This window comes from Sander lucioperca, chromosome 1, assembly GCF_008315115.2.
Source record: "Sander lucioperca isolate FBNREF2018 chromosome 1, SLUC_FBN_1.2, whole genome shotgun sequence".
In the NCBI taxonomy this organism is placed as follows: domain Eukaryota; kingdom Metazoa; phylum Chordata; class Actinopteri; order Perciformes; family Percidae; genus Sander; species Sander lucioperca.
The window spans coordinates 33,654,099-33,674,373 of record NC_050173.1 but is presented as its reverse complement, the minus strand read 5'-3'; the positions used below and the strand labels follow the sequence as shown (position 1 = coordinate 33,674,373).

Here is a 20,275-nt window from a genome sequence, read left to right as displayed (position 1 = left end):
GAATTCACCGTTACGGGTTCAATAACACACCCTGTCTCTGTTGAAATTTGTATGCATGGCTTCATTATGATGAGGATATTTTGGCTTTTATGAACAGAGGGCCATTTACACTACGGATCATCTGTAAACTGACACAATTTATCAATGTTTTTATATCTAAATTAAGCAATGGTTAGCGTTGGTGAATTGATGGATAGCCTAAAACACCACAAAGTACTGAAAATAAAATGTATTAGCAATCTAGGTATGTGTAATCTAAATTATACTGTCCTACCTCCCTGATTGGACAATTACAGCTAATGACAACATCAAATAGAACAATCACTTCGGCAACAATAGCAAGCTGTTTCTCCTGCCTGTTGTTTTACAGTAGAGTAACTAATTATGTGATTTTTGGGCATTGTGCCATCCCTTTCCAAATGAGTGAACACTGTTTTGGTGTGCCTCTAGTTTTATCTCAAGGGTATGTGCATGTCTGCGTTTGTGCATGCTCCATATTGCTGTGTCCTGGTTTTCATTGTGTACTGGCTCATGTTTCCCTGGACCCGCCCCTGTCCTACTTACTCCAGAAACCAGTGGAGGCAAGCGCAGATTTAGAAATAAATGATTAAGTGCTAGTTGGATTAAATACTAAGTGATGTATCTTCCCTTCACCTCTCTCCCTATCTATCAATAACAGAATATATTATGGATAATACCTTTGTGTAAATTTTTATGTGTAGCATTATGTGTGCATACAAGTAAGAGTCTAGCCTTCTAGGTGTATTTTATAAGGTACTCATTGACTCTGTGCACAGCTAGGGATCATGATTTAAAATACATGTTTTAATATCAGTGTCATATAGTAGCTAGGGAGGTAAATCTCCCTTTTAGAAAATACCCCCTCATGAAAAGCAAGTATATCCCTGTCTATTTTTAGACATCTTTATCTTTCCAAGTGCCATTTCCCTTCCTCCCTACTTCATTTGAGTTCCTCTTCTGCAATATCACTTCCTATGTCCTGTTTCTATTACATTAAGCCAGTCTTGTTACCTCTTTATCTCCATACACCCCTGCTTTATCAGAGAATATAAGTCATTACGGCACTGCAATTGGGTGTGGTCACACTGTTTCTAAAATCAAGTGATGCATGAGTATTGCATATCAGAACTGTTTATCAGAGAATCACCAGATAATTAGAACCTATCAATTAGACATCTCAGCACACAAAGAAAAAGCATAAAATAAATAGATCTGAACAAGAAGCATGATATAGTACTGGAGGGTTGGTACTGAGTAAAGCAGTAAACATGCGCAAGGAGTAGGTTGCCCCCTTGTGCCGTGATGAGATCTACTCCACACAAAAATAGTACAATGACATCAGTATCTCGTCACATGAAGCAGGATGTAGTGTGCACACTGCAGGAGTGGGGGTGGTCCCCAGAGCCATGGCCCAGAGAGGGTACTGTGGGTTGGGCATGGCTGACTGCAAAGGTCAGGCTCTCTGTGGGGCTGTGGGGGTGGAAAGACAAGCGAGCACTGCTGTTAAAGTGAATCTGTCATACTGAATATGCAACTGCAGTGCTACATTATCAATGCATGAGCAGCCCAACAGCAACTGCGGACAGCCTAGTGTGTTATGCATTCAAGTGGGGTTTGAGAGGTGTGTGTGTGTGTGTGTGTGTGTGTGTGTGTGTGTGTGTGTGTGTGTGTGTGTGTTTTGCACCTGTCACAGTGTGATCCGATTCATTCAGTGAGATTAGAAGGGCTACGTGAAAGTGAACTGTTTAGATTAAAATCTAGAAGTGGGTAGGAAGTCCAGTGAATTACTTTTTATACTATTCAATGTCTTTGGAAAAAATAAACCCATAGGCTTCTGCATTAGTGAGGGAGTGTGTGTGCGTTTGTGCACACATGCATCATGTCTGTGCCTGAGATGGCGTTGCTATGGAGACAAAAGAGCTGTGCAGAAGGAGAGAAGAAAGGGGGGGGGGAGAGACTCGCCTTGGAGCATGTTCAGATAGCACCCTTCCCCCATTAACTCACACACGGATGAACAGTACAGTACACACCCTTATAACACACACTTCCTCACAAGCACACACACACAGCTGATGGTTATGCGAAGGACTATCATAAAATGGTTAGTATGGAGGAGATATAGAAGATAATTTGGTAACTATACGTGGTGGCAGCCCTTTAATAATGCAGTGAACACGTGTAACACTGCTGCCGACTGCTTCCGCCCATGCCACCCCCTCCTTTCACCTACTGCTCACTGCTCACTCTGCCCCTTTAATCACACTGCATACGGTTTCTCCTTTTAACTTCATCACATGATAGGTAAACCGCAGACAGAGAAGCAGGTTAAAAGGCACACATGCATCCAACTACTAGATTTATTATGCACAGCTCCTTGTGTTTAGGGAGTAAACTGTGTGTTTTCTTAACCACCATTTATTTACAATTAATTATTCAGCAAATTAAATTATCATATTCTCAGGAAATGTGCCTTTTATCAATGCATACAGAGTTCATATATAAAAACTGAAATACTGTCTGCATGAGGACATGGTTAATTTAATCAACTAAAACTTTATCAATGACAACTGCACATGTGTATCTGCCTCTGTGTGTATGTGTTTGCATATTAATGGAAGAGGAGATGATGTGTGTTCAGCATCTTTTATGTTTCCATGACACAATCAGTATTTGCCCTCCAATTGGATTTAGTACTACAACCTCTGATATCATTCACAAACTGTATGAGGGCAATGCAGTACTATGTTTGCTTGGGGATGGTACGTAGATACTACTGTAGCTGTTCATTATTTCTTGGAAGGTTGTGACTGTTACTGGTAAAGGGGTTTTAATAAACATGGCTTGCTCGCATCTAAAGCCTACAAAACAAGGTCACACAAAGCCGAATCCTGGTACAATAAAGATACATTCTCTTTGATTTTATTAGAAAATGAATCCAGACTAAAGTCCTGTAAGGCCGGTGCAGTATAGACAGTGACCTACAAGTGTGTGTGTGTGTGTGTGTGTGTGTGTGTGTGTGTGTGTGTGTGTGTGTGTGTGTCCTACATGTACATTCTGTTCAATGTCCTTGTACAGTACATACCATTTTTAATTGCATTACATTAGGAAAATTGAGCGCACAGGTCATCTTTTGTGAGCTATTATTATTATTGCATTTTTGGGTTAGCGGATGACTGCAGCTCAGTGTGTGATGGTTATTAATATTCACATCAAATCATGTTTCCTGGAAATAGGACAAGAGTTTCTGAACCCCAGGCTTAATCCTGGGATTACAGACGAGGGAATGTCCATACACTCATGACTACTGTCTCTTTTGAAATGTGGAGAAACACCAAAATACAATAAGAAAATGTATAATTTATTTCTACAATTCTTGGCCAGAGTTCACCCTTCTATTGCAGTTGTATAGATGAAAATGTTTGTTATGACTGAAATCATTATTTGTACAAATATGTAGTAAGTTGATGCCATATTTAAAAAGATGTATGTGTGAATAGACTATATATGAAGGAGTTCTGACACAGTCACACACATCAGGACAAGCAGAGGTTTTATATATAAAGCCCTTGTGTGCTGTCCATGGTGCTGAAATGCAATTTCGAGATTTTATTTGAGTTAGGTTTAAAAACAAGCAATACGTGTTCACTGCTCTCTGCATGTTGTCTATTTCACCACGTGGCGCCACTGTTGATCCATCAGAGACAACGGTACTCTCTGATACAACTAGGCCCCTCCCGTTTTCAGGCGAGTGGGACATTTCTTCATTCTTTGTTAGAGGGAGAACGGTGGAACAAACACAGACTTTTCAGATTCACCTCGGTTGATCTTTTCCATACTGCCTGCAATTTCTGACCCTGACTGGAAGTCATATTCATGCGTTGTTCATATTGGACAGAAATATGTCTTCGCCTTGTAGATGGAGCTTTTTCAGGATGTGTCTATGGTTTTTTCTACTGGATTGTTACTGGGAAACGGTGTCTGGGCAGCTCTCCTATTCCGTCTCAGAGGAGGTAAACCCGGGGACTCCTGTTGGAAATATCGCTAAGGACCTGAACCTTAATTCACAGGACTTGGAATCCCGTATCTTTCAAATTGTTACTGCATCAAAGAGAAAATTCTTCGAGGTAAATCTAAAGACTGGTGTTCTGTATGTCAGTGAGAGAATAGACAGAGAGGAGCTTTGCACAGATGAACTTAAATGTTCAGTAAGTGTAGAAGCCGTCATAAATAACCCTTTAAAGCTTTACCGTATTGACGTAGACATTTTAGATGTAAATGACAATGCCCCATTGTTTACGACCAAATTGCAACATTTGTACATCGCAGAGAGTACCTTACCAGGAGTGAAATTCGCATTATCTGAAGCAACTGATGCAGATGTGGGGAGAAACGGAGTCAGTACTTACAAAATAAGCCAAAATGAGCATTTCTCTTTGGCAGTGCACAAAGCAGGTGACAGCGTGTCTGCTGAGTTAGTGCTGCAGAAAGCTATAGACCGAGAGAAGCAGCCTGTGATGACCATGACACTAACTGCTGTAGATGGAGGGAGTCCTCCGAAATCAGGCACCTCACAGCTCGTTATCAATGTTCTAGACAATAACGATAACATTCCGATATTTAGCAAAACGTTGTACAAGACAAAAATTCCCGAAAATACGCCACTGGGCACAACAGTAATCGCTGTGAACGCCACCGATGCAGATGAGGGCTTGAACAGTGAGATTGTGTATTCACTGAGAAGCAAAGATCAAGATCACGTACTTAATATCTTTGAAATTGAAAGTCAAACGGGTGTCATTAAGGCAAAAGGCAAAATAGACTTTGAAGAAAAAAAGGCTTTTGAGATACGTGTAGAGGCTAGTGATAAAGGGCAGCCTCCGATGTCTGCTCACTGTAAAGTGCTGGTAGAAGTCATGGACGTGAATGATAATGCTCCGGAGATCACTGTGACGTCACTACATACCACCGTGAAAGAAGACGCTAATGTAGGCACCGTAGTTGCTCTGGTGTCAGTCCTCGATAAGGATGGTGGTAAAAACGGTGATGTAAAAATTCAAATTGAAAATGAGGTTCCTCTCAAACTCGAAACAAACTACAAAAATTATTATTCTTTGTTAGTGGACGGGCCCTTGGACAGAGAGAGTGTCTCTAACTACAATGTCACCATAGTCGCCACTGATAAGGGAACACCGTCCCTCTCCGGCACGAGTGTACTATCTATACACGTTTCTGATGTAAATGATAACGCACCTCTGTTCCCAGAGCCCCTAATTAATGTATTCGTAAAGGAGAACAGTCCAGTCGGAGAAATTATTAAAACAGTGACTGCCACTGATGCTGACGTTGACCAGAACAGTCAGGTGAGCTATTCTTTTTTTAAAGAAAACAGTAGCCCATTATCTACAATGGTGAACATCAACTCAGAGACTGGAGATATAGTCAGCCTGCAGTCTTTTAACTATGAGGAGTTAAAAACGTTTCAGTTTAAAGTTCAGGCCACAGACTCTGGTGTTCCTCCGCTCAGCAGCAACGTGACGGTGAACGTTTTAATCCTGGATGAAAATGACAATAATCCAACAATTCTCGCGCCCTATTCTGAGCACGGCTCCGTTAACAGTGAGAGCATCCCCTATTCTGCTGAAGCGGGATACTTTGTGGCAAAGATCAGGGCTGTAGACGCAGACTCTGGATACAATGCTCTGCTTTCTTATCACCTGTCTGAGCCCAAAGGAAACAACCTCTTCCGGATCGGAACCAGCACCGGAGAAATCAGGACTAAGAGGAGAATGAGTGACAATGACCTGAAAACTCACCCCTTGGTGGTGTTGGTTTCTGATAACGGAGAACCCTCCCTGTCAGCTACTGTGTCTATTGATGTGGTGGTGGTTGAAAGCACAGCTGACATCCAGACTCAGTTCAGACATGTGCCCATAAAGGAGGAGAGCTTCTCTGATTTAAACCTGTATCTGCTGATCGCCATCGTGTCGGTGTCAGTGATCTTTCTGCTGAGTCTCATCAGTTTAATAGCTGTCAGATGCCACAGGACAGACGGCAGTTTCAGCAGGTACAGCGCCCCAATGATCACCACCCACCCTGACGGGAGCTGGTCTTACTCTAAATCTACTCAGCAGTATGACGTGTGTTTCAGCTCAGACACGCTGAAGAGTGACGTAGTGGTTTTCCCCGCACCGTTTCCGCCTGTAGATGCTGAGCTGATCAGTATAAACGGAGGAGACACTTTTACCAGAACTCAGACTTTACCCAGCACAGACACGGTAAGAGATTAAATACATTAAGTACTCGTTGCTGCACTTTTTCTATGTAGATAATTGTTTACGATATAGTACAGTTTTATCTAGCATACGTTGTTTTTTTAAAGAGTTTATTTATGGTTTTTGAATTTCAGGTATTGTTTGGCTGCAGATTCGCATTCTTTCTGTGGGTCGCTATCCGTGGTGCTGAACTCCACTTTTTAAACTTGCTTTCAATTTCCAGAACATGATGCAAAACCAAACCGTGTTGAAGTCCACAATGTTTAAATACATTTACACATGGCTTTGGCAATAACTGTTGAACAATATGTAACATGTTTCATAATTTATCTTCAATAACACTTTCTATTTGATATTTGCAGTCACTTTGCTCTACAGTTATAAAACGTCAGTGCGTTTCTGTATTTACCACAACAAATAACTCAGTGTCACTGCTGCAAGGCATTTAATTAGAATTTCAGTTTAATTTAATAAAAAGAAAAAAAAAATGCTGTATAATAAAGAACCCTTTAGTCAAACAATATTAGATTCAGTAATCAGTGGCTTAACGTTGTTGTTTATTACTTGACATTTTTATTTTTGCAATTCTTCATGTTTAAGGAGAAGTAAGAGTGTATAGTTGTTTCAAATGTTGTGTTTGATTTAGAAGTATTTATGACATATGTCCACACGGGGACACTGTAGACCATCACATTTGGACGATCTCTGTGGTGGCTAAGGGCTCCTCCCAGATTCAGCGGATGATGTTTCTGTGGGCTTTGTTACAAAGAGAGGTCGGACGACAAAAAACGGTTGTCTGGTTTGGTCGCGGACATGCCGACATTTTTTATTGGAATATATCTTTCCTGATCTTGATCTCGTTGTTGTAACATATTGTCCAGATTTGCCTACATGTTCCTTCTCGATGTATGGAATAATGCATTTGCTGAGCAGAAGGAGCTCTGTGTGGATATCTCTCTTGGTCGTGCTGCTGGATTGTTACTGGGAAGCGGTGTCTGGGCAGCTCTCTTACTCCGTCTCAGAGGAGGTAAATCTGGGGACCGTTGTCGGAAATATCGCTAAAGATCTGAACATCAATGTCCAGGATTTGGAGTCCCGCATGTTTCAGATCGTTGCAGGATCAAAGAGAAAATATCTCGAGGTAAACCTAAAGACTGGTGTCCTGTACGTTAATGAGAGAATAGATCGAGAGGAACTCTGCGGCGATGAACCAAAATGTCCCCTCAGTGTAGAAGCAGTTATTAATAACCCTTTAAAACTGTACCGGATTGAAATAATCATTTTAGATGTGAATGATAATTCCCCGTCATTCCTCAGCACGTCACAGATAATTAACATAACTGAGAATACAGCAGTAGGGGCTAAATTCCCCTTGCAACAAGCTAACGATGCAGATGTCGGTAAAAATACAGTAAATAGCTACAAGCTTAGCCAAAATGACCACTTCTCTCTCGCTAAAGGAGAGAGTGTTACCGCCGAATTACTGCTTCAGAAAGTTTTAGACAGAGAAAAACAGTCTGTGATCCGACTCATACTGACTGCTATTGATGGAGGGACTCCTGCTAAATCTGGCAGTATGACTATACTAGTGAATGTATTGGACATTAATGATAATCCTCCTATATTCAGCCAAACTCTCTATAAAGCTAGTGTGTATGAGAACGCCAAGATAGGAACATCGATAATAACGTTAAATGCGACTGATTTGGATGCAGGCCCAAATGGACAGGTATTGTTCTCCTTTAGTAAAATAGACCGTGTGACCAAAACTGATCTGTTTGTTATAGACGAAAAAACTGGAACGGTAACAAATAAAAAGAATATCGACTTTGAAGAGAATAATGCTTTTGAGATTCGAGTACAAGCCAGTGATGGGGCAGTTTTTCCGATGACATCACATGCCAAATTATTGATTGAAGTTTTAGACGTCAATGACAATGCCCCTGAAATTTCAGTTACATCACTGTTGAACACCGTGAAAGAAGATGCGTCTATTGGCACCGCCATTGCGCTTGTTTCAGTATTTGATAAAGACGGAGGTAAAAATGGGATGATGAACTGTAAAATTTCCAATAATGTTCCTTTTAAATTAGAGTCAAATTATAAGAATTACTACTCGTTGGTGGTGGACGGTCCTCTTGACAGAGAGAGCGCATCTCAATACAATATCACCATCACTGCGACTGATGAGGGCAGCCCACCTCTCTCCAGCACGAGCGTTATTAATGTGCACGTGTCAGATGTAAATGATAATACACCAATGTTCACAGAAAACATAATCAATGTCTATGTGAAAGAAAACAGTCCAGTAGGAGCAGTTTTAAAAAAGGTTTCAGCAATTGATGCAGACATCGATCAAAACGGTCAGGTGAGCTATTCATTTTTACAAAGTAACAGTAACTCATTGCCACTCTCGACTATGGTAAACATTAACTCAGAGACTGGAGATATAGTCAGCCTGCAGTCTTTTAACTACGAGGAGTTAAAAACGTTTCAGTTTAAAGTTCAGGCCACAGACTCTGGTGTTCCTCCGCTCAGCAGCAACGTGACTGTGAACGTTTTAATCCTGGATGAAAATGACAATAATCCAACAATTCTCGCGCCCTATTCTGAGCACGGCTCCGTCAACAGTGAGAGCATCCCCTATTCTGCTGAAGCGGGATACTTTGTGGCAAAGATCAGGGCTGTAGACGCAGACTCTGGATACAATGCTCTGCTTTCTTATCACCTGTCTGAGCCCAAAGGAAACAACCTCTTTCGTATCGGAACCAGCACCGGAGAAATCAGGACTAAGAGGAGAATGAGTGACAATGACCTGAAAACTCACCCCTTGGTGGTGTTGGTTTCTGATAACGGAGAACCCTCCCTGTCAGCTACTGTGTCTATTGATGTGGTGGTGGTTGAAAGCACAGCTGACATCCAGACTCAGTTCAGACATGTGCCCATAAAGGAGGAGAGCTTCTCTGATTTAAACCTGTATCTGCTGATCGCCATCGTGTCGGTGTCAGTGATCTTTCTGCTGAGTCTCATCAGTTTAATAGCTGTCAGATGCCACAGGACAGACGGCAGTTTCAGCAGGTACAGCGCCCCAATGATCACCACCCACCCTGACGGGAGCTGGTCTTACTCTAAATCTACTCAGCAGTATGACGTGTGTTTCAGCTCAGACACGCTGAAGAGTGACGTAGTGGTTTTCCCCGCACCGTTTCCGCCTGTAGATGCTGAGCTCATCAGTATTAACGGAGGAGAAACTTTTACCAGAACTCAGACTTTACCTAACACAGACAAGGTAAGAAAAGTATGAAAAAGCAACGCGTTTCAGTGCTAGTTTTTCAGGGCTGCGTCTGAGAAAATGTCCTGCCGTGTTCCTTTTTTCTAATGTATGAAAAGGAAATTACTTACATAACTTTCTGTTCAGGTATGTGTGTTTTCAAATGTGTATCCTTACATACATTAAAGTAATGGTAATATTGAAAAGTAAGCCTCTCATTAATTCTTCTGACAGCGTTGCAGTATGTTTATGTCGTTGTTCATGGTGCTGGAATAAGCGCCACGATGTGGTGTGTGCGGTCTGGAGGGTATATTCACTGGAGTTTTCTTACAATAATCTGTTTCTTGATACGTGACGTATAACTTTAATATATAGACTTAAAGAGATATAAAGACATGCATTATTGTTTATTTTTATTATTGTATATGTATGTTTTTGTTCAAACACAAATCTGTAAATAAGTAAATATCGGCATTAGACAGTTTTTGGTCTACTGTGATGTGTGACTTCTCGTTAGCTGTATGTTGACTTGAAAGTTCAAAAGAATGTTGGGGATTTATCTGTTTTTAGTGGTAAATGTAGTTATTTAAAACGACCACACGGGGACATTGTAGACCATCACATTTTGATGTTCATATTGGTTGCTTCAGGCTCCTCCCAGATTCAGAGGATGCTGATGTTTCTCGGGGCTTTGTTACAAAGAGACGCAGTGGAAGAATGGATTGCGTGGCCATCATTTTGTCTGTTACCCCCTAAAGGAGAGGAAACTGGATTCTGGCACTTTGCTTTCATCCTGAATTTTTGAGACTAGAATCCATATGCTCTGTTCATGTTGGATACAAATATGTCGACGCGGAGGTTACGGAGCACTTTGGGGATTTTTATAGTCGTTGTTATTTTGGATTGTTGCTGGGAAGCGGTATTTGGACAGCTCTCTTACTCTGTATCAGAGGAGGTAATCCAGGGGACATCTGTGGGAAATCTCGCTAAAGATCTAAACCTTAATGTTCATGACTTGGAAGCACGTATGTTTCAGATTGTAAGCGGATCAAATAGAAAATATTTCGACGTAAATCTGAAAACTGGAGTTCTATATGTCAATGAAAGAATCGACCGCGAGGAGCTGTGTGCTAAGGCTACAAAATGTACTGTCGATGTAGAGGCCGTAATCAACAATCCACTCAAGCTTTACCGTTTGGAGGTAAATATAGTCGATATAAACGATAATGCGCCATATTTCCCTGAGAATTTGCAGTCTCTTAACATTGCTGAAAGTACTGTGCAAGGAGGGAAATTTGGATTCATAGGGGCATCGGATCTCGACGTTGGTAAGAATAGTGTTAGTACATACAAGATAAGTCCAAATGATTATTTTTCTTTAGAGATTCACAAAGGGGGAGAGGCTGTGTCTGCCGAGCTTGTGCTTCAGAAAGCTTTAGACCGAGAAAAACAAGGCACTGTAAGACTTATAGTGACAGCAGTCGACGGAGGAAATCCACCTAAATCAGGAACGTCTCAGATCATTATCAATGTTTTAGACAATAACGACAACGCTCCGGTTTTCAGCAGTTCTTTATACAAGGCACGGATTTCTGAGAATTTAGCAGTAGGCAAAACTGTTATAATTCTGAATGCAACAGACGCAGATGAGGGATTAAATGCTGAAATCGAATATTCATTAAGGAGTAGAGGTCAGGATCGTGTTTTAGATTTATTTCAAATAGATTCTAAAACAGGTGCGATTTTAATCAAAGGTAAGATCGACTATGAAGAACATCCAGCGTTTGAGATTCATGCACAGGCCAGTGACAAAGGCCAGCCTCCGATGTCGGCTCATTGTAAGGTGCTGGTAGAAGTGGTGGACCTAAATGACAACGCTCCTGAGATCACTGTGACGTCACTATTAAATACAGTGAAGGAGGACACCGAAGTTGGTACTGCTATAGCACTTGTCTCTGTACTGGACAAAGATGGTGGAAAAAACGGTGTAGTAAAAGCGGTCATTCTGAATGAGAGCCCCTTCAAATTGGACACAAATTATAAAAACTATTATTCGTTAGTAGTTGATGGTGCACTTGACAGAGAAACTATGGCCGAGTACAATGTCGTTATCGTCGCAACTGATGAAGGGACTCCACCTCTCTCCAGCACCAACATAGTGACAGTTCATGTTTCTGACGTCAATGATAACCCGCCTCGCTTCACAGAGCCGCTGATTAATGTTTATGTGAAAGAGAACAGTCCAGTAGGAGCAGTTATTAAAACGGTGACTGCAGTTGATGTCGATATCAGTCAAAACGGTCAGGTGAGCTATTCTTTTTTACAAAGTAACAGTAACCCAGTACCGCTGTCTACAATAGTAAACATCAACTCAGAGACTGGAGATATAGTCAGCCTGCAGTCTTTTAACTACGAGGAGTTAAAAACGTTTCAGTTTAAAGTTCAGGCCACAGACTCTGGTGTTCCTCCGCTCAGCAGCAACGTGACTGTGAACGTTTTAATCCTGGATGAAAATGACAATAATCCAACAATTCTCGCGCCCTATTCTGAGCACGGCTCCGTTAACAGTGAGAGCATCCCCTATTCTGCTGAAGCGGGATACTTTGTGGCAAAGATCAGGGCTGTAGACGCAGACTCTGGATACAATGCTCTGCTTTCTTATCACCTGTCTGAGCCCAAAGGAAACAACCTCTTCCGGATCGGAACCAGCACCGGAGAAATCAGGACTAAGAGGAGAATGAGTGACAATGACCTGAAAACTCACCCCTTGGTGGTGTTGGTTTCTGATAACGGAGAACCCTCCCTGTCAGCTACTGTGTCTATTGATGTGGTGGTGGTTGAAAGCACAGCTGACATCCAGACTCAGTTCAGACATGTGCCCATAAAGGAGGAGAGCTTCTCTGATTTAAACCTGTATCTGCTGATCGCCATCGTGTCGGTGTCAGTGATCTTTCTGCTGAGTCTCATCAGTTTAATAGCTGTCAGATGCCACAGGACAGACGGCAGTTTCAGCAGGTACAGCGCCCCAATGATCACCACCCACCCTGACGGGAGCTGGTCTTACTCTAAATCTACTCAGCAGTATGACGTGTGTTTCAGCTCAGACACGCTGAAGAGTGACGTAGTGGTTTTCCCCGCACCGTTTCCGCCTGTAGATGCTGAGCTCATCAGTATTAACGGAGGAGACACTTTTACCAGAACTCAGACTTTACCCAGCACAGACACGGTAAGAGATTAAATACATTAAGTACTCGTTGCTGCACTTTTTCTATGTAGAGAATTGTTTACGATATAGTACAGTTTTATTTAGCCTACATTATTTTTAAAGAGAGATGCTAGGTAGCGTCAAGAAACCGTCATGACCTTTACACAGACTATCCTGTTTAATTAAAAAGGGGAAATAACATCAAGTAAAAACAATAGTAGTTTGTAGTTTGATATTGTAGACTATAGCTTGCTTGTCATTTGTTGATGGTTTTTGAATTTCAGTTGTTTGGCTGCAGATTCGCATTCTTTCTGTGGGTCGCTATCCGTGGTGCTGAAGTCCACTTTTTAAACTTGCTTTCAGTTTCCAGAACATGATGCAAAACCAAACCGTGTTGAAGTCCACAATGTTTTTAAATATATTTACACATGTCTTTGGCTATAACTGTTGAACAATATGTAACATGTTTCATAATTTATCTTCAATAACACTTTCTATTTAATATTTGCAGTCACTTTACTCTACAGTTATAAAAAGTTAGTGCGTTTCTGTATTTACCGCAACGAATAACTCAGTGTCACTGCTGCAAGGCATTTAATTAGAATTTCAGTTTAATTTAATAAAAAGAAAAAGAAAAAAATGCTGTATAATAAAGAACCCTTTAGTCAAACAATATTAGTTTCAGTAATCAGTGGCTTAACGTTGTTGTTTATTATTTGACCTTTTTATTTTTGCAATTCCTTCATGTTTAAGGAGAAGTAAGAGTGTATAGTTGTTTCAAATGTTGTGTTTGATGTGGCAGTCTTTATGACATATGTCCACACGGGGACACTGTAGACCATCACATTTGGACGATCTCTTTGGTGGCTAAGGGCTCCTCCCAGATTCAGCGGATGATGTTTCTGTGGGCTTTGTTACAAAGAGAGGTCGGACGACAAAGAACGTATCTTGATTGGTAGCGGAAATGCCGACATTTTTTATTGGAATATATCTTTCCTGATCTTGATCTCGTTGTAACGTATTGTCCAGATTTGCCTACATGTTCCTTCTCGATGTATGGAATAATGCATTTGCCGAGCAGAAGGAGCTCTGTGTGGATATCTCTCTTGGTCGTGCTGCTGGATTGTTACTGGGAAGCGGTGTCTGGGCAGCTCTCTTACTCCGTCTCAGAGGAGGTAAATCTGGGGACCGTTGTCGGAAATATCGCTAAAGATCTGAACATCAATGTCCAGGATTTGGAGTCCCGCATGTTTCAGATCGTTGCAGGATCAAAGAGAAAATATCTCGAGGTAAACCTAAAGACTGGTGTCCTGTACGTTAATGAGAGAATAGATCGAGAGGAACTCTGCGGCGATGAACCAAAATGTTCCCTCAGTGTAGAAGCAGTTATTAATAACCCTTTAAAACTGTACCGGATTGAAATAATCATTTTAGATGTGAATGATAATTCCCCGTCATTCCTCAGCACGTCGCAGATAATTAACATAACTGAGAATACAGCAGCAGGAGCAAAATTCCCTCTGCATCCAGCTCACGATGCAGATGTCGGTAAAAATACAGTAAATAGCTACAAGCTTAGCCAAAATGACCACTTCTCTCTCGCTACACATAAAGGAGAGAGTGTTACCGCCGAATTACTGCTTCAGAAAGTTTTAGACAGAGAAAAACAGTCTGTGATCCGACTCATACTGACTGCTATTGATGGAGGGACTCCTGCTAAATCTGGCAGTATGACTGTAATAGTGAATGTATTGGACATTAATGATAATCCTCCTATATTCAGCCAAACTCTCTATAAAGCTAGTGTGTATGAGAACGCCAAGATAGGAACATCGATAATAACGTTAAATGCGACTGATTTGGATGCAGGCCCAAATGGACAGGTAGTATATTCGTTCAGTGAAGTAGGCCGAGGAAAACAAACTGATCTGTTTGCTATAGACGAAAAAACTGGGACCGTAACAAATAAAAAGAATATCGACTTTGAAGAGAATAATGCTTTTGAGATTCGAGTACAAGCCAGTGATGGGGCAGTTTTTCCGATGACATCACATGCCAAATTATTGATTGAAGTTTTAGACGTCAATGACAATGCCCCTGAAATTTCAGTTACATCACTGTTGAACACCGTGAAAGAAGATGCGTCTATTGGCACCGCCATTGCGCTTGTTTCAGTATTTGATAAAGACGGAGGTAAAAATGGGATGATGAACTGTAAAATTTCCAATAATGTTCCCTTTAAATTGGAGTCAAATTATAAGAATTACTACTCGTTGGTGGTGGACGGTCCTCTTGACAGAGAGAGCGCATCTCAATACAATATCACCATCACTGCGACTGATGAGGGCAGCCCACCTCTCTCCAGCACGAGCGTTATTAATGTGCACGTCTCAGATGTAAATGATAATACACCTATGTTCACTGAAAACATAATCAATGTCTATGTGAAAGAAAACAGTCCAGTAGGAGCAGTTTTAAAAAAGGTTTCAGCAATTGATGCAGACATCGATCAAAACGGTCAGGTGAGCTATTCATTTTTACAAAGTAACAGTAACTCATTGCCACTCTCGACTATGATAAACATCAACTCAGAGACTGGAGATATAGTCAGCCTGCAGTCTTTTAACTATGAGGAGTTAAAAACGTTTCAGTTTAAAGTTCAGGCCACAGACTCTGGTGTTCCTCCGCTCAGCAGCAACGTGACTGTGAACGTTTTAATCCTGGATGAAAATGACAATAATCCAACAATTCTCGCGCCCTATTCTGAGCACGGCTCCGTTAACAGTGAGAGCATCCCCTATTCTGCTGAAGCGGGATACTTTGTGGCAAAGATCAGGGCTGTAGACGCAGACTCTGGATACAATGCTCTGCTTTCTTATCACCTGTCTGAGCCCAAAGGAAACAACCTCTTCCGGATCGGAACCAGCACCGGAGAAATCAGGACTAAGAGGAGAATGAGTGACAATGACCTGAAAACTCACCCCTTGATGGTGTTAGTTTCTGATAACGGAGAACCCTCCCTGTCAGCTACTGTGTCTATTGATGTGGTGGTGGTTGAAAGCACAGCTGACATCCAGACTCAGTTCAGACATGTGCCCATAAAGGAGGAGAGCTTCTCTGATTTAAACCTGTATCTGCTGATCGCCATCGTGTCGGTGTCAGTGATCTTTCTGCTGAGTCTCATCAGTTTAATAGCTGTCAGATGCCACAGGACAGACGGCAGTTTCAGCAGGTACAGCGCCCCAATGATCACCACCCACCCTGACGGGAGCTGGTCTTACTCTAAATCTACTCAGCAGTATGACGTGTGTTTCAGCTCAGACACGCTGAAGAGTGATGTAGTGGTTTTCCCCGCACCGTTTCCGCCTGTAGATGCTGAGCTGATCAGTATTAACGGAGGAGACACTTTCACCAGAACTCAGACTTTACCCAGCACAGACAAGGTAAGAACAATATGGCTTTGCCTAATTAAGTATGTTGTTTTACTACAGTTATGTCGAGAATTGTGTTGGAGTTGATGCAGTTTAACTTAAAAATACTTTCCACAGAACTCTGTGCCATGTCACGTAGGTTATTACACAATAAAAGCTACTTGGGCATTCAGATCGATTTACTGTATACATATTCTATTGAGTATGTTTATGTAAGCCTGTTGTAAATGTGGGATTTCTGATCTCAACCATTACTTGCTGCAGATTTGTTTTGCTATCAGTGGTGCTGAACGCACGTTTCAGATCGTTTTTGGTTTTAGGGCTGGGTAATATATCGTGATATCAGACTAGATATCATCTTAGATTTTGGATATCGTAATATCGTGAAATGACATAAGTGTTGTCTTTTACTGGTTTTAAAGGCTGCATTACAGTAAAGTGATGTACTTTTCTGAACTTACCAGATTGTTCTAGCTGTTCTATTATTTGCCTTTTCCCCACTTAGACATTATGTCCACATTACTGATGAATATTTATCTAAAATCTAAGTGTGAAGATATTTTGTTAAAGCACCAATTGTCAACCCTAGAATATCGCTGCAATATCATTATCAAGGTATTTGGTCAAGAATATTGTGATATCTGATTTTCTCCCTATCGCCCAGCCCTAATTTGTTTCTAAACCACAGGACAAAAGAAAACAAATTGGCTCATTAATGAGAATAATTGCAACCCTGGCTCCTATGAATTAAGTTTTTATAATGTTTATATACTTTGCAATATCATTTTTGTACGTAATATATTACATAATTTATCAGCAAATTCAGTGTGAAGATGCAATTAGTCAAAAGAGACAATGAAAGTAGTGTGCAAAGTGGGTTTTTGTTTGTGTACTTACTAAACTAAAATATCTTCCTCGAACGTAAACAGAACTTCTGCAACCACAACAGCTGACTCGTCCAGTATTAAATGAGTGTCTAAAATAGTTCAAATTATTAAAAAATACAAAGGTATACACTTTAAATTTAAAGGACGTGTAATAATATAGGCAGTTTTGCTGACTCTTCCTTGATATATAGAATGGCTTAGCTACATGTTCAAGGGGAAAATCAGGATGCAAGCGTCTTACTAAAGTTGTAATGTGTTTATGTTGAATGTAGTTCGTGCAAGTGTCCACATGGGGACATTGTAGACCATCACATTTGGACTTCCTCTTTGGTGGATCGGGGCTCCTCCCTTTCAAAGGATGATGATGATGTATCTCGGGTGATTGAAACAAAGAGACTTCGAGGGCATAAGAGAACGGTGCGACGACCATACTCTTATTGTAGTGTAAATATGCCGAAAACTCATTTAGTGTATTTGGTTATTCTGCTTATTTTCTTGATTTGACTGACGTTATTTGCCGAATCTTTCTATGCATTTTCTCGATGTATGGAATAATGCATTTGCCGAGCAGAAGGAGCTCTGTGTGGATATCTCTCTTGGTCGTGCTGCTGGATTGTTACTGGGAAGCGGTGTCTGGGCAGCTCTCTTACTCCGTCTCAGAGGAGGTAAATCTGGGGACTGTTGTCGGAAATGTCGCTAAAGATCTGAACATCAATGTCCAGGATTTGGAGTCCCGCATGTTTCAGATCGTTGCAGGATCAAAGAGAAAATATCTCGAGGTAAACCTAAAGACTGGTGTCCTGTACGTTAATGAGAGAATAGATCGAGAGGAACTCTGTGGCGATGAACCAAAATGTTCGCTCAGTGTAGAAGCAGTTATTAATAACCCTTTAAAACTGTACCAGATTGAAATTGTCATTTTAGATATGAATGATAATTCCCCGTCATTCCTCAGCACATCTCAATTAATGAACATTACCGAGAGTACAGCAGCAGGGGCTAAATTCCCTCTGCATCCAGCTCACGATGCAGATGTCGGTAAAAATGCTGTGAATAGCTACAAGCTTAGCCAAAATGACCACTTCTCTCTCGCTACGCATAAAGGAGAGAGTGTAACTCCCGAATTACTGCTTCAGAAAGTTTTAGACAGAGAAAAACAGTCTGTGATCCGACTTACACTGACTGCTATTGATGGAGGGACTCCTGCTAAATCTGGCACTATGGTAATTATAATTAATGTCTTGGACAGTAATGATAATCATCCTGTATTCAGTCAAACTCTCTATAAAGCTAGTGTGTATGAGAACGCCAAGATAGGAACATCGATAATAACATTAAATGCGACTGATTTGGATGCAGGCCCAAATGGACAGATATTTTATACTTTCAGTGCAGGTGGCCGAGGGAAACAAACTGATCTATTTGCTATCAATGAAAAAACTGGAACGGTAACAAATAAAAAAAATATCGACTTTGAAGAGAATAATGCTTTTGAGATTCGAGTACAAGCCAGTGATGGAGCTTCATCTCCTCTCACCTCAAATGCCAAATTATTGATTGAAGTTTTAGACGTCAATGACAATGCCCCTGAAATTTCAGTTACATCACTGTTGAACACCGTGAAGGAGGATGCGTCTATTGGCACCGCCATTGCGCTTGTTTCAGTATTTGATAAAGACGGAGGTAAAAATGGGATGATGAACTGTAAAATTTCCAATAATGTTCCTTTTAAATTGGAGTCAAATTATAAGAATTACTACTCGTTGGTGGTGGACGGTCCTCTTGACAGAGAGAGCGCATCTCAATACAATATCACCATCACTGCGACTGATGAGGGCAGCCCACCTCTCTCCAACACAAGCGTTATTAATGTGCACGTGTCAGATGTAAATGATAATACACCTATGTTCACTGAAAACATAATCAATGTCTATGTGAAAGAAAACAGTCCAGTAGGAGCAGTTTTAAAAAAGGTTTCAGCAATTGATGCAGACATCGATCAAAACGGTCAGGTGAGCTATTCATTTTTACAAAGTAACAGTAACTCATTGCCACTCTCGACTATGGTAAACATCAACTCAGAGACTGGATATATAGTCAGCCTGCAGTCTTTTAACTATGAGGAGTTAAAAACGTTTCAGTTTAAAGTTCAGGCCACAGACTCTGGTGTTCCTCCGCTCAGCAGCAACGTGACTGTGAACGTTTTAATCCTGGATGAAAATGACAATAATCCAACAATTCTCGCGCCCTATTCTGAGCACGGCTCCGTCAACAGTGAGAGCATCCCCTATTCTGCTGAAGCGGGATACTTTGTGGCAAAGATCAGGGCTGTAGACGCAGACTCTGGATACAATGCTCTGCTTTCTTATCACCTGTCTGAGCCCAAAGGAAACAACCTCTTCCGGATCGGAACCAGCACCGGAGAAATCAGGACTAAGAGGAGAATGAGTGACAATGACCTGAAAACTCACCCCTTGGTGGTGTTGGTTTCTGATAACGGAGAACCCTCCCTGTCAGCTACTGTGTCTATTGATGTGGTGGTGGTTGAAAGCACAGCTGACATCCAGACTCAGTTCAGACATGTGCCCATAAAGGAGGAGAGCTTCTCTGATTTAAACCTGTATCTGCTGATCGCCATCGTGTCGGTGTCAGTGATCTTTCTGCTGAGTCTCATCAGTTTAATAGCTGTCAGATGCCACAGGACAGACGGCAGTTTCAGCAGGTACAGCGCCCCAATGATCACCACCCACCCTGACGGGAGCTGGTCTTACTCTAAATCTACTCAGCAGTATGACGTGTGTTTCAGCTCAGACACGCTGAAGAGTGACGTAGTGGTTTTCCCCGCACCGTTTCCGCCTGTAGATGCTGAGCTCATCAGTATAAACGGAGGAGACACTTTTACCAGAACTCAGACTTTACCCAGCACAGACAAGGTAAGAAAAGTATGAAAAAGCAACACGTTTCAGTGCTAGTTTTTCAGGGCTGCGTCTGAGAAAATGTCCTGCCGTGTTCCTTTTTTCTAATGTATGAAAAGGAAATTACTTTGTGATAACTTTCTGTTCATGTATGTGTGTTTTCAAATGTGTATCCTTACATACACTAAAGTAATGGTAATATTGAAGAGTAAGCCTCTCATTAATTCTTCTGAGAGCGTTGCAGTATGTTTATGTCGTTGTCCATGGTGCTGG

General features: G+C 41.3%; 5 protein-coding genes across 9 annotated transcripts in view; all 5 read left to right on the top strand.

The window, feature by feature from the left end:
- LOC116052474 (protocadherin alpha-C2-like) overlaps positions 1-20,275 on the top strand; it is a 162,460-nt gene that overhangs the window by 60,705 nt on the left and 81,480 nt on the right. The window lies entirely within an intron of this gene.
- Positions 3,787-6,323, top strand: LOC116052486 (protocadherin alpha-3-like). Its single transcript, XM_031303235.2, has one exon. It carries the CDS (start codon positions 3,921-3,923, stop codon positions 6,306-6,308), a length of 2,388 nt encoding a protein of 795 aa, XP_031159095.1. The 5' UTR covers positions 3,787-3,920; the 3' UTR covers positions 6,309-6,323.
- LOC118495427 (protocadherin alpha-10-like) lies at positions 7,043-20,050 on the top strand. Its single transcript, XM_036003062.1, has 2 exons — positions 7,043-7,199; positions 17,632-20,050. Coding segments are annotated over exons 1-2 (2,406 nt in total). The 5' UTR covers positions 7,043-7,197; the 3' UTR covers positions 20,036-20,050.
- Positions 10,248-12,817, top strand: LOC116052481 (protocadherin alpha-4-like). Its single transcript, XM_031303229.2, has one exon. It carries the CDS (start codon positions 10,394-10,396, stop codon positions 12,800-12,802), a length of 2,409 nt encoding a protein of 802 aa, XP_031159089.1. The 5' UTR covers positions 10,248-10,393; the 3' UTR covers positions 12,803-12,817.
- Positions 13,764-16,322, top strand: LOC116052647 (protocadherin alpha-8-like). Its single transcript, XM_036003039.1, has one exon. It carries the CDS (start codon positions 13,822-13,824, stop codon positions 16,285-16,287), a length of 2,466 nt encoding a protein of 821 aa, XP_035858932.1. The 5' UTR covers positions 13,764-13,821; the 3' UTR covers positions 16,288-16,322.

Coding starts and splice junctions, on each gene's coding strand:
- LOC116052481 (XM_031303229.2), top strand. CDS start 10,394: ATGTTGGATACAAATATGTCGACGCGGAGGTTACGGAGCACTTTGGGG.
- LOC116052486 (XM_031303235.2), top strand. CDS start 3,921: ATGTCTTCGCCTTGTAGATGGAGCTTTTTCAGGATGTGTCTATGGTTT.
- LOC116052647 (XM_036003039.1), top strand. CDS start 13,822: ATGTATGGAATAATGCATTTGCCGAGCAGAAGGAGCTCTGTGTGGATA.